General features: G+C 38.0%; 1 protein-coding gene across 2 annotated transcripts in view; it reads right to left on the reverse strand.

Moving 5' to 3' along the window:
• The window catches only part of PIK3C2G (phosphatidylinositol-4-phosphate 3-kinase catalytic subunit type 2 gamma), a 190,635-nt gene that overhangs the window by 57,623 nt on the left and 118,518 nt on the right, over nucleotides 1-14,494 (reverse strand). For both annotated transcript variants that reach the window (XM_019288624.3, XM_010404187.4), the window contains exons 24-25: nucleotides 12,810-12,946; nucleotides 10,598-10,767 (exon numbers count right to left, since the gene is read on the reverse strand). In XM_019288624.3, the coding sequence (XP_019144169.2) occupies nucleotides 10,598-10,767; nucleotides 12,810-12,946 (307 nt within the window). The remainder of the gene's footprint in view (nucleotides 1-10,597; nucleotides 10,768-12,809; nucleotides 12,947-14,494) is intronic.

Consider the following 14,494-nt stretch of genomic DNA (forward strand, 5'->3'; position numbering starts at 1 on the left):
GTTGCATGTACCATGCCCCGTGCAAATGAACCTCACCCTGGGGCACAGGCTGCGTTTCTGAATTTAAACCAGGACATCTCCGACTGGCAGCCTTCTCCAGGGCAGATAGCCACGATCCCATTCCATGCTGGCACTTATTCAGAAGGCAGGCAATGCATCCAAAGGCCTGGTAAGAACAGCTTTCATTTGGACCTACAACTATCACACAGCTTGCTCACATGAACTTATCTTAAAGTTCCAAACATCAAATACTTCTTACCCCAGAACACCCTCAAGATCAGCCAAGGCCTGTAACACTTTATATGCATAAGATATTTGGTGACCAATGACTGTGTCACAGCCAATGGGAAGAGCCCCCTGGCCCAAAATCTGTATTGATATAACTTGCTGCCTCCATCAAATTGAAGAAATGCCTGGTATCTGTTTAGAAAAACTGGTATGATGAAGTACCTCCAAGTAAAAGCCTTTTACCGTATCTCTGTAGAACAAAAGCCTTTTTTTTTTTTTATTTCTGGTGTGCTAAAGAAATATGGAATTGAAGCATTGTTGAATGACCTCGATTGTGTAATTATGATGTCTGGTACCATTATTTTTAGAAAAGAAAAGCCTCCCTGAGAGAACTAGTGTGGCTTGAGATTGACCAAAGATGTACAGCCAATAAACCTCCCAAAATCATTAAAGCTCCCTTTCCACAGCTTGCCTACTCTTTTCTTTCCTTTTTTCTTTTTCCCCCACTAAAGCCCTAGATGAGATTAATGAACTCTTTGGTTTTATAGTAGAAATCGGTCAAAAAGGCAATACTCTTGTTTATGACAGAATCTGATTGCAGTCCTGGACTTTAAAGACCTATACTTTACTGTGGCTGTTACAAAAGAGTTTACACAAGCCATTCAGTGAGAAACAAGGCTACTTTATGAGGGTTTTATTCTTTTTTTTGTTTTTTGCTTTTAGAGATTTAAGATTTTCATGGGAACGTGTTTTGCAGTTCCTCTGGAGATTACAAATGTTTGGATGATAAATCATGAGAGGGAAGAAAGAAAGGAAACCTCAAGCAAATGAAGAGCTTATCATGCAATAATAAACTTGGTCTGGGGTGATGGGAACATCTACTGGGACTTCACTGTGGGCTAGAATTATGCTGAATTCCTAGAAAACCAGTAAGAGTGTCAGGATTTGTTATGAAACACTAAATGTAAGCTGATTAACAAAGCTTGTAAGGTCAACAATGGTTTCAGTTTTTCCTACTCTGAATCTCACGGTACAGAACATTTAGGAATGATACACAGACTTCTTTTTATATTAAGTAGGAAAAGCATATGAGATAACCAGCAACAAATGACCTTTGCTCTGATCCAATCTAAACTTCCCAATAGTGCACTTAGGTGAAAGTGCAAGTCACACACATTAATGCAGTGAGATCAAACCCGTTGTAGTCCAAGTTTTCACATGGACAGTGTGTGAGAAACCACATAGAACTCTTTGCAATTTAAAAATCAGCTGCTCAACAGCAAAAACCCTCTTACATTCCCTGACTGCTTTAAAACCATTTTGGCTGAGTCGAGAGTGACTGATAATATTCAGCATGACTATGGGGAATTTAGATGTATCCAATAAAATAGGAAAAGCTTTTAGGGAGTACTTGACTGCTGACATCCTTTGCAGCAAAAGCCAAAACCTTATTGAAGAACACGAAATAAATGAACATGAGTGCTTATTTCTCTAAAGCCAAGTGAAAATATTTAATCACAGTAATCATATACATTTGTAGACAGTAAAAACCCATAAGCAATGGCACTCCTTTTATATATTAAATAATGAAACAGGGAAAAACCGCACAACACAATTTATCTCCAGCAAACATGAAATATGCCTGGACCACAAGACATACTCCATTTTTCTTCTTATCAGGACAAGACCATAAAGATGCTTCTGGCATTCTTATTTTGCCTATTCTCAAAGATTTTTATGATAGAGTTCTTCTCCAACCTCCCTATCAAATTTCTGTTCTAGGATGTCCCCTCACAGCATTTTTTTCCCTAATGCCTCATCTAAATCTTGCTGTGCTTTCATCTTATTAATTCTTGCTCTTTCCTAACAGAACTTGAAGATCCCATCTTCTTTACAGCAGCCCCTAAAGCATTTGCAGACTATTACTCTGTCTTTCCTCAATCTTCTGTAGACAACTACTTCCACTTTTTCTCACAAGTCTTGTATTTTGGATGTCCGATGATTTTAATTGCCTTTTTCTGGACTCCTTTAATGTCTCTGGGCTCCTTATCTCCATCTTTCTGAATGTAAAATGTTAAAAATATTCCAGGTGAACTTTTCCCGGTGCAAAGTGAAACAAAAGGATTACTTCAAATTTCAAGCTTTTCTAACCAATATCTTATCATCAACTCATATTTGGCTGTGGTAAAACTCCCAGACCCCTTTCTAAAAAACTGCTCATCCAAACTTTCACCACAACCAAAACCTTGTACAAAGGGCCTCTACCAAAAAATGAACAAACACATTCTCTATCCCATCATGCTGGTTACTAATGAAAATACTGAAAGATGCCATATATAAAGATGTTCCACTTAGTATTCATTAGCTCACACCCTGCCAAAACTTGAAAGAAGTCACAGAACTGGAGTAAGTCAGCAGTGCCACCATGATGTTGGTGGCACTTGCCTGTGAGGAGAGGCTTAGGAACGTGGGCTTGTTTACCCAGGAGATGAAAGGTTTTCAAGAGGCCAAAGGGGATTTTCTTTTCTCTGCAAGAGGCTCTAACACAGATGGATCCAGACATGCATAAGAGAGAAAACTGAAACAGCTGAAGTTCTGACTTGCCATAAGAAAAAAAGAACTAAAACAAAACCCCTTCACTATGAGGAAAAGTAAATATTGAAACAGGTTGCCTTGGAAGATTATCCTGGGAGGTTTTAAGATTTAGCTGGACACAGCCTTGGATAAACTGGTCTGAATTTAGTTCTGACCTCATTTCCATAACAGAGAAAGATTTCTGAATGTCCTGAGCATCCTTGGCTTGAGTAAACTACGTCCTGGACATTCAAATATTGCATCTAATAATTTTTACCTACATTATTTAACTAAATGACCAGGCCTATACCAGGTAACATGGTTTTCACTCTATATTGTGCCATTTCTGCTGCTGCTTGAGATATCTACTGCAAGAAAAGACTTCAAACTACACATCTGAAGTCTCATTTCTGATTGCATTTTTACCCACGGTATTTCTTACATTAACATCTACCTTCAGAGGCAGAAACATTAAGCTAGAAAGAATCTCCTGAATTCCTTAGGTAGATGAGGATAGTTCTTAAACTATTACAGTCTTATTTATTCATTAAGTTAGTTCTTCTTTTATGTATATCAAGTTTGCTAATATTCTTTTTTACTATCACAGCCTCAGTGTTAGCTCATCAGTAAAATCACTGTGTTGAACATACTCACTATTTTGATCAGCCATAAAAGAAGCATTTCACACACTGTCTTGTCCTATTCTGAAAGATTTTTGTGTTCCTGTCAGTAACTGAATTGGTTGCATCGAGATTTAATCATGTTTAATGGATGTAGTGGAAAACAAGCTGTAATCCTCTCCTAAGGTAAGGGCTCTGATTCACCATTCTGTTAACATCGAGTTTTCCCCTGTAAACTGAGTCAGAGTAGCTACTCATTTGTGCCCCTTTGCCTGCACAAAGTGCAAGGGAATGTCACTTAACAAAAATCTCTTTCATTGTGGGTCAATTGAAGCTCGTGTGTGGGTAAATCATGGAGGTTTGATCACACCTGGTCCCCTAGGATTACTGTGCTGACAGTGCAGGTAACAGGACTGTCTAAGCTGAGCTTAGGCACGGTTACAGTTCCTAGGATAGACCCAGCGTTTGCAGTGTGCTGCCACTGGGACCCATCTGGAACCCTCCCATGGAACAAGGAACTTGGCAAGATTCATAATGGGAACACAGAAACTAGCTGGAGGCATCTGTGGATGGATTTCACTCTGGCTGCAGTGCCCAGCCTCTGCTGTGAGCTCTAGTTCTGCCGCAGCCCGAGCACAGAATTTATTCACTTATGTCACAGCACTTCAACCACTCCGTGCAGTTAGCTGATGGTGTACTTTGGAAGATTCCTAAGAAGATCCTCCCTGAAAGAAGATCTGCTCTGCTCTAGGAACACGCTTGTCTTGAATGGTTTCAGACATTGTCCTGTTGCAACCACTGAGTGGTTAGGAAGCACCCCTGTGTCCAGCTAAGGCCCCTCCTGAGCTGAGCTGGGCTTCTCTATTCCAACAGCCACACACAAAGCAGCCTGCACTCAGTCACCAGCAGACAGACTGCAAAACAACATCGAGGTGGAGTTAAATCCTTTCTACACTTCACATTCAATACCCATATCTGACAGTGCTCAGTGCAGCATTCCTGATGCCTTACACCATTTTGTAAGACTATCAGATTTTCTGTGTTTGTTAGAGTTTATTACTAGCCCTATTGATAAACCACTTGGGAGTTAATTTACAAGGAGATTGGAGCAATTCCTCTTGTTAACAGAGATTGTTGGACAATTGCTTTTTGTGTCCTGACTGACCCTCAGCAGTTGAAAAGATTCTAAAACTGAGACCTAAAATGTGCCTTAAAAGAAACAGAACAAGTAGGGTTATATGCCCTACCCATGGAATATTCAACTAACAGGTCTTTTCAGTATGAGATGGATATTTAGAAAACACAGTAATAGATGGCTGCAGGGCATTTGTATATCACCAGGCAAAATAGAGAAATAAACCAGTGATGAAGAAATTGAATTGCAAATAAATTCCTTGGGGCAGGGGATGAAATTCTACATGAATTAAATATATCAGTATGCTTTCCAGTTAAGGATGAAGGACAAAGGCGTAGTGTGCAGAACAAGCAAAAAAAAAAAAAAAAAATAGAAGACCAAGAAACAGAGATTAATTTAAAAGTGCTTGATGTATACTTGACTGTGTATGAGAACAGCTTCCCCTGAATATAAATGTACATCTGAATGCGTGTGAGAACAGCTCCCTCGAACATAAAAACGTGTGTACAGAAAGCTTTCAGAGAAAGGCATGATAAAATGCAATGTTTCTGATGGGAGCAGGGAAGAGAAAATACACATCTCTATAAACAGTTACACTTTGAAAAGGATAACAAATAAAACCATAATCAAAATGGACAGTGACCATGATGTCTTTTCCCCCTTTTATTTCTGTTTTATTGTTAAACTTCCGATCTCTAGAGCCATCTCCTACAAAAAAACACAGGGTGGCTAATGGAATGAGAAGGAGGGAAAAGGAGAGAGGAGAGGAACTTGATAGGAAGTCACTTAAATACCTCATGTGTAGCCAATCTCCCAAAGCAGAGGGAATTCTGCTGATGGCTCTGGAAGCATCAGGCAACTTCTCCGGCCCACATGATTGTTAACAGGAATACATGATAACTCCTTCAAGAAAGTGAAGTCAGAAAAGCATTTTATGCCACCCTAGGAGTGAAGGAAAAGCCAAGAAGGATACTGAGAGTTGCAGCAGACAAGAGCTGGGTTCCAGGAAACTCAGTGCAGCAGAACAAGGCTCTCGCATGAACAGAACTGGACACGGTCAAATCCACGCAGACACTCCATGGGAAAAACAGTGCCTCCCTTAACTGAGTATTTGGAAAAGGATAACTAAAAGCCTGCAGGTACAAAATGGACAGTGAACATAATTTACTCTGATTTCAAGAAGGTTTAGCTGATTTCCCTCCACAAGAGGTTATTACTGCAAAAAAACCAAAACCAACCAAACAAAAAAACCAAAAAACAATGAAAAAGGGAAAACTATGATCCAGGTTCAATAATTAGAGAAAGCACCAGGCCAGCAAGAATAAACCCCTGCTCCTCAGGGTAAAGACAACAGAAGTGCATCTGAACCCCCTGACTGCAGTTTGTGCTCTTCATGTGTTCTCAGACTCAGCTTGTGCTTTTGCTGCTAAATTTGGGGCAACTAGAGGCATCTGACTTCCAAAAGTGATGGACTTCTTCCCTGATAAATTCAAGCCCTTTTAGGCCTTGTCACCTTGGAGATGACAATCTTTCACCTACAGGTCTTTATGAGCATTTCCCCTTTTATTCTTTACGTGTATGACAGTCTTTAAACATCCGTGTAATCTTATTAAGATCATTTGGGCTACTAAGGTGCTTTAAATAATGAAATTAAATCTTTCCAGGGTTTCAGTCAGAGATTTTTGGAGGGTGGCATGCAGGAAGTGCTGAAAGTGAATAGTGACAAAGAATTAGGAGTTACCATTTCAAAGAAACGAATAAACCCAGATCCATCATGTCAGAAAAATAACTACAAACTGCAGAGTATGAATTCATAATGAGATATACTGAAAATTCCTAATGAAATCTTTCAACATCTAATTCAGGTTGATTCAAGTTTTCATGCACAAATTTAGAACACAAAAAGTGATTATACTTTTAAGTTTTTACTTTCAAGTGATTATACTTTTAAGTTTTACTTTCAAGTTTTAGACTCTATATGAGTAATATAAATAAAATTTTTAAAGGGTAAAAAGAAAAAAAGTAAAATGTGTAATTCTCAAATTCTTCTTTCTTCCTCTTTTTTCTTCTTTTTAGAAAAAAAGAGAACAAATACAGTCAAAAAATGCAGATACAACTTATTTTTCCATGTCCATATGCCAACATTTTTGTTTTAGAAATACTTGAAATGAAAGCTTTTTTTTTTTAATAAACACTTCTAGTGAGACAGTAACACATATTTTAGGTTATTAACACTCAAAATGAAATGTGTAACTTTAAAAATAAAAAGAGGCACTTCTACATTTCTATATACTCAGATGTTCTGAAATACTTCTCAGTATAATAAAACACCAACCTAGGAACAAAATGTGGGAAACATAATTTTCCCATATTTTTGAAACTTCCCTAATAACTGGAATTTCCCAATGGAATACTTAGGCTGCCTCTAGTAATTAACTTTGTAGAAGAAAACCAGCTTAGCAGATTTAAATTCTGGGAAAACCATGCCAAGACCCAGGATTAGTTTGGCAAAGAGACAAGAGGGTCTCTGTGATTCAGATCAGGGAAGAGAAAAGGCCAGTGAGTGCTGGATGTAATCAGGATGACTGGATATTTAAAGAAAAGAATGGACACTGATGTCATCAAAAGGTGGATTTAGAGTGTGCCATGAGCTGCACTACTTCATGTCTTGCCACCAAGTCTCACACTCCACAACACTGACTGAAAAATTATAGATGACAGTGCTGGAAGTGGGGAGGATGTGACTGCTGAATTTTGGATTAGTTGAGTTAGCACAGGGTTTAAATAAATCTCTTACTGCTTAATTCACCGGGGAAGGAATGTTCAAAAGGAGCTGGTCAGAACCGAAAGGAAGGAAACAAAGGCAAGGGAAGCATGGCAGGTACAACCATGAGCCAGACTCCTTCTTCCAAACCACTGCGTGACTGATTTAGTCCTGGATGATTATCTGGATAACATTACACCTATTTAAGTTGGAGTGGGTCTAAGATGATTACCACAGGACACTCAATAGATGAAGAATAAGACAGTTATATGAAGAAATTAAGCAAGAAATATTTCTTCATACAGTTTGAAGCGTACCTGCAGACTTGCCTGTTTTAGGGAATGCAGGGTCAAAAGTGGAGGCTGGGTTAGAGAATGAAAGGAGCATTTTATTACTGCTAATAAAACATATCATTCAGTGTGATATTTAAAAAAAAAAACCAAAACAACAGAAAGAAGAGATAATGGAATCTCATGGTTCAGTAGGAAAGTTCCCTATGGGACTTTGGGAACAATTCTTCTGCTAAGCTCTTTTATTATGCTATTGGTTAGATATATCATAAGTCTCCCTCCAACAGTTCTGAAATATTAGCTCTAGATCCAAGGAAAGACAAGTTATTAGTACTATTTAAAGTATTTACTTCACTGTGAAGGCACATGTAGAGAGAAAGTTCCTGATTCCTCTTCCCTCAAATCAAGAAGACCTGATTTTTGACTTGGAATCAAAACCAAGCAGATTTATTGGATATCATTTAAAGATGAGGGCAGGAATCAGAAAAGTTTACTAATCCCCTTTTAAGGTCTTATCTAATCAGGAATGCAAAAGTGAGCATGACTGGATGAATCATGTCAGCTTTGAAAGGTTCTCCGAAGACTCATACTGGATGTGACAGAAAGAGCTGCAGCCCACGTGTGTGAGTCCCTGAGCTGCCAAAGCACTCCTTGCACTGCACTTCCATCAGAAGAAGGACTCCACATGCAGGATACTGCAGAGGACCTATCCTCAGGAAGTTTTATGAGGAATTAGGTTTTTGTGATGGCAAAAAGCGCTCCCTGAGAACAGGAAATGGACAACTGTGGCACTCAGCTTGCGAAGTTCTGTAAGGAATGATTGCTTTAAACACTTACTCCCTTCGTGTAAGCCTTCATTGATCTGCACAGATTTCATTTTATACTCACACAAAAACGTTTGTATGTGTGTCAATCCCAAGTATAGGGATTTGCATCATGCTCTGCATTCTTTAAAGCTCCTGTAGAACCTCAGAGATGTATGTAGAATAACTACTGTACAACCTCCCCAAGGGTCATCACTTAATAATTCTTAGGTTTGGTAGCATTATGCTGCTGTTTTTTCAACATTATTTTAGAGTATGATATTCTGGGAGTGCAAAAAACTCAAGTAAAAATCTAATAAGAACTCAAATACAAGTACAATATAAGACCTGTTAAAGAAACCAGAGGCAAAACCTGTTTCAGGACTTGCCCTGTGGGAATGAGTAGACACAAACAGCACCAAGAGCTTCAAATTTTGAGAGAACCAGAAATTTGTGACGTGTAAAGATGTGATATCCCTGTGTTCCAAATAGTGTTACATTTCATGAAGGCGCACACAGCTCATAAGAACAATAGTCATTAATACAGTATCACTAGTTCATTAATGCTGTGTCTGCTCAGCTGCATGGAGCTTGAGGAAAACAATGATTACCCCACGGTGTTTGCAACCTGCTCTGAGGTGGGAGACCCAATTTTCCTAAGGAATCATGAGGGCAGCCCATGAATGGAGGTCCTAAATGTGTGATTTTAGTCTGCAGTTTAAAAGCAAAATGCTGCACTGAGAAACAGGAGAAGAGGCTGCTGGTTTTGGAAGTGACTATATTTTAAGTTTTCATGGACTTAATAAGAAGGTGTAGTATAACCGAGCTGTAAAACAGTAACATTAATATCTATTACTGCCACTACATTACTTAAATTTGTTTGCTGTGTCCCCTCTTATATTTGCTTCATCCAGTTGTTCACTCAACTAGCTAGTTCTTTGCTTATGTAAAATTGCTACTCAAGGAAGTTCCTGCTAGGTTCCAATAGGAGCTTTGCTGTACAGAAGGATGCAGCACTTGACAAGGAGCGTGCATGAGTATGTTTTTATTACTCTGTTCTGCTTTATTCTTTCCACAGCAAATAAGTAGGATTAAGGGTGCATATCTTGAATGATGGATGATAATTCTAAGTGCTGCAACTAAATCTTTTGACTGCCTGACTTAGAAGTACTTATTATCCTCATCAGCTTCCCTCGTGTCAATGCTCCCATGCTGTTATGTCTGTCTAACACACTGAGGTAGTCTAGAGCAGGCAAAGGCCAGCTTAACAAAAAAACCAAACCAAACCAAACCAAAAAACAAACAAAAAAAAACCCCACCAAAAAAAATAGAAAGAAAAAAAAGAAGAAAATTAGCTCAAACTTAATTCTGATACTTGTTCTGGAAATTATTAGGAAACATAGAGGAAAGACATACACTACTCATCTTGTCACTAAAAGGGATCATTCATCCATTCTTTACTCTGCTATAACAGCTCCTTTGTGTTTTGGACATACTGGCATTATCCTATCCTTATTGCATTTCAATTCATTCCTTCAGGGTATGTCCACATTAGGAACTTGGATACATGACCACTCTCTTTTATTTATTCTTATCATGGCATAGTTGCATCACACATGCAAAGGTAAATCAGATATTTGCAAAACAACCCCTAGCTCAGTGTAGTTTGATGTGTAACTTCAAAAGATAATGAAAAAGTTTGCAAATTTACCCACAGAGGCATAATTTAATTATTCTCCATGTCTATTTGGAAAATTTGGTTCCTTCTCTGAATATGGAAAAAAAGTTGTCAGATAGATATATGGATTTGGATCCATTTTAGGAAGCCTCCTCTGCTAGGAAAAAAAAGGCAATGGACATCAGAATTCTTCTGGCATAGGCCAGTCTTCTATTCTGGTCACTACTGAACTGCATCATTCAAATTCCTGACCAAACAAGGATTTACATTTTTCTTTTACACTGAAAAGGGATCTCCAACTTTTAATTCCTCATCTTTTAATTCCTTTTCCAGTCCTTCCTACATTTTTTAGAAGTTTCTAGAAACAACAAAAATAAGTTTTGGAAAATACAGGAAGAAAAAAAGCATAATCTCATTTGTATTTTTTTTTATGGGAGTTGATAAGGCTGTGAAATTTCAGAACACTGCTTTGAAGTCTACTGTGTGTGTTACTGTAGATACCAACCTTCTTATGCTTCCAAACATCTGTGCGTGACCCAAAAATTTTCCAAAATCTATGTGGAACATGTGTCCAGCTTTTGTCAGCATTATGTTGTCACTGTGTCGATCACAGACTCCCAGGATGAAGGTAACAACACACCAGCCAGCACAGGAGTAAAAGAAATTCCTTACTGCCTAGTGAGTAAAACAAAAGCACTTACATGAAATATCCAGATGTATTTGTTTGTGATGTTAATAAAAATAATCATAGTGAAAAGTAGCTCTACAAATGCTGTGCTTGTTGGCAAAATTTTAACAGGTAATATTGAAAAGAGATTCATGAGACAGGTCTGAGTAGGAATGGTATAAGAATGGCACTCAAACTTTTCAAAGTTACAGTGCGAGAGCAATTTTATGCATGAGGTTTTGAGCTTGAGTTCCAAAGATACCTGGAAGTCAACAGAAAACTTTAAGGTGAAATGAGCCTAAGAAAAACAGGCAGGAAGCTGGCATTTTCTGTTCAATGTTCTGCATGCATATTTCACAAACAACTGCTAGGAAATTATTTGAAAATCCACAAATTTAACCCTTTGCCTTGTAAAGGATGTAGGTGGTTTTACATTCACTGCACCATTCTGTACCTACACCGATTTTTTTTCTCCAGAACTCAGTCCATGCCCCATGAATCTAAATCACAATGTGTACAATATAACACAGAAACCCAAACCGAATCTGGATCCTAATGTTTTTGGCCAAAACCTACATTAGCCAAGGCAAATGATTATTTAGGCTTTCAGGAATTCCCTGCAGATGCAGGATGCCACCTGCAATGGCATGGCAGCACTGTGCAGACTTAGGCCACAGCACAAGAGTTGGCTGAATTTTATGTCTAACTGTGCTACTCACTCACTTTGATAACCTTGGGTAAAACACTTAAGCTTGCAGTGATTTTGTTCACCCAACTGTAAAATGAGGATGTTAAAGCTTGTTCTGCACCAGTTTTCTAAGCACCTTAGATCCAGTACTGTATGAGTAAAAAATTATGAAGGAGTGAAAAAAGAGAAAGGTTCATTCACTAGCAAGCACAAAGGAAATGCATAGGAGTAATTGTATGCATACCCTATGCAAGCAGATCTGACTGCATTTTATATACTTAAAAAATTGGAAGAAATTGGTTAGGAATTGGTTTTAAATTGTTCCACATTAATGGTACTTTTTACAAACAGCAGCAGCAGCAAGAAATTGAGTTTTCAATCAATAATTAGCAGTACCTCACTTTTGCATTGAAATGTTGTCTACCCTTCTACCATAGAACTGCGAACACACAAACTTTTAAAAGAACCATTCTACACAGATTGGTCCTGTTTAATTGAACCAAATGATATATGAGGAATTCAAGTATTCTTACTCAAAATGTGGATGAAAAAATGCCTGTGGAATAATGACAAAATTACTAAAGTTTACCAAACATAGTTATACTACACATCTACCAACAAACTGCTATAAAAGCATTTCATTCTCAGAGTGGTAAACACTCAAAGCACTCCTTTAATTTTAAAATTTTGGCCACTAATTTATCATTTGCATGGAAAAAGGATTATAAAAATTGTCCCAGAAACACAAAAATTGAAAAATTTTTCAGGGGCCTCAAAACAAGCTCACCCAACATGGAACTGATAGAAAGATTTCCTTGGAAAACCTTCCATAAATAAAATTTCCAATTATTTGGCTCATGCATAACATCTAGTTTCATAAAATTAGATGCCTTGCATGGGATCCCATGAGAACATGTGGTATGAAAAGCAAGATCTTCTGCATTTATTTCTGATAAAACAGCTTTCTGAAACGGTGGGTATTGGCATTTCATCCCCAAACACAGGACATCTGCCAAGACTTTATATGGTTCATATAAAATAAAGAATTTAAAGAGCTGACCTAAAAAGTAATTTTTTTTCTGAGTTCAAGACAATTTCTATTTCAATTTCTCTGCACTTTACTGCTAAATTTCAAAACATCTCTATGACACATTTTTATAGAAAACGTAATACTGTGCACCTGATAAAAAGCAGCATTTCCTTAGAAAGAGAGTGGGGTTTAAGTGGATTCCCTGGTTTCTCTGCATGTGACTTGTTTGTCTCATGTCTGAGCCACTCGTTTTTGCTGCCTACTGTAATTTGGTTCTTTTATTTCCCCATGGCATAGCATGAAATGTGTAATAAGCTTCATTATGATGTTACCTCTTGGTAACTTGATTCAAGAGGATGGTGATGGTGAAACCATTTCTTAATTGTGTTTTCTTTCAGTGGTCCTATCAGTCCAGACTCCCTGTGGATCTTCGCTAGTGTGGTAGCATCTGGCACCATCTGCACCAGTCCTAATCAGATGGAAAAGAGTTTGTATGAGAAATCCTCAACTTTAAAAACATAGTGAGACAATCAATGCATATTGCCTGTTGTTTGATCATTCCATGCAGAAAAAAAAAAATACATAGCTAAAAGCTTATAATTATATATATTATAAATATATTATTATACATTATACATAATGAATGCAACAGAAAACATAAATCAGTATTGTTTTACTCTTGCTCTGTGGAAATTAGAGTTAAAGGGCACTGAGTGGAAAGGGGCAGTTCTGTGAAGGAGAAATAAAATCATCAATAACAATATTGTGGATATAACTGCCTCAAAGCACCAACAAGGTGAACAATTTAACAAGATTCAAAGTGGGTACAATATGTACAAAACTAAAAAAATGAAAAAGTAGGATCAGATATTTACTTTTATATAAAGTTGTTTCATATGTATTTATTGCCTAGAAAGGTGCAGAAATTATTCTGCAGTATGTGCTGCTGATCAGAGCTTGGAGAAAGGGTACTGGATAGCAGGAATTAGTCTGATCTAGCATGTCGTGCACTGAGACTCTGAAGTGCAGAGAGAAGCCAAGCACTCTGCAATGCTTCACTTGAATCCTCTGTCTCTACTGCATGCACTTAATTCTTTTTTTTGGTACTGAGACCTGGCTTTCCAGCCTTCTGTGCCTGTCCCCATGTGTGGTCCCCTGGCACGTCACCCTGCTACTCTGCATTACAGGGAGGACTTTCTCTAAGACTTTTACTTGGTGACAGGCTCCTCTACTTCACCATCCCTGGAAAGAGGAATTCTACCAGTGCTTTATTCAGTTTTCACTGAATTTCTGTGAAAAGTGATTTCTGTGTTTGCATGGCCATGAAATTACCATCTCCTACCCCCCTTGTGTGGAAAGTGTGGCCTAGGACTTGGAAAGCCTGTGTACCCAAAGCTCCCTAAGCATGTGTCCTATGTGACCAAAGGCATGTCACTTGGTCCTTTATCCTGAATTATTAACTGTAAATTAATTATATTAACAGTGATCATAAGGAAAGACATCTGGAAAAACTGTGAACCACTGAGAGGCTTTTGCTGCTATGATGCTGAAAGGAGGAGACTGTCAGGGAGAGAATATTATTTGCAGATGATCCCTGTATCTCTCTTGGCAAACACCAAATTAAGCGTTAGTATATAAAAGGGTCTATATATAATGTCACATCCAGAAATAGTATTCTTGTGTTATCTGCCTTTGAAGCAGAAGCTTTCAAGCTTTGACTTCCATCCCTACAAAGAAGGGAGGAGTTTTTTCCAGGTCACCACAACCACATGCCTTGTGCCTGAACTCATCTATACTTTCTCTTAGTTCCTTTAGATCATTCCTCCTCTCTCATGTTCACTTTGTGGCTCAGAAAGCAATGATTTTCTTTTTATTTTTGTATTTTAATAGCTTTTGTACAGCAGGTAATCTGGATACATCAGCCTTCTATTTGAGCTAGGATTATTTCCAGTAGAAGATTTGGTCAGGGAAATATAGCCAGCTTACTGCTGTCAGCAGATTTCTATAGCAAGCAATT

Source organism: Corvus cornix, chromosome 1A (genome assembly GCF_000738735.6).
Source record: "Corvus cornix cornix isolate S_Up_H32 chromosome 1A, ASM73873v5, whole genome shotgun sequence".
NCBI lineage: Eukaryota > Metazoa > Chordata > Aves > Passeriformes > Corvidae > Corvus > Corvus cornix.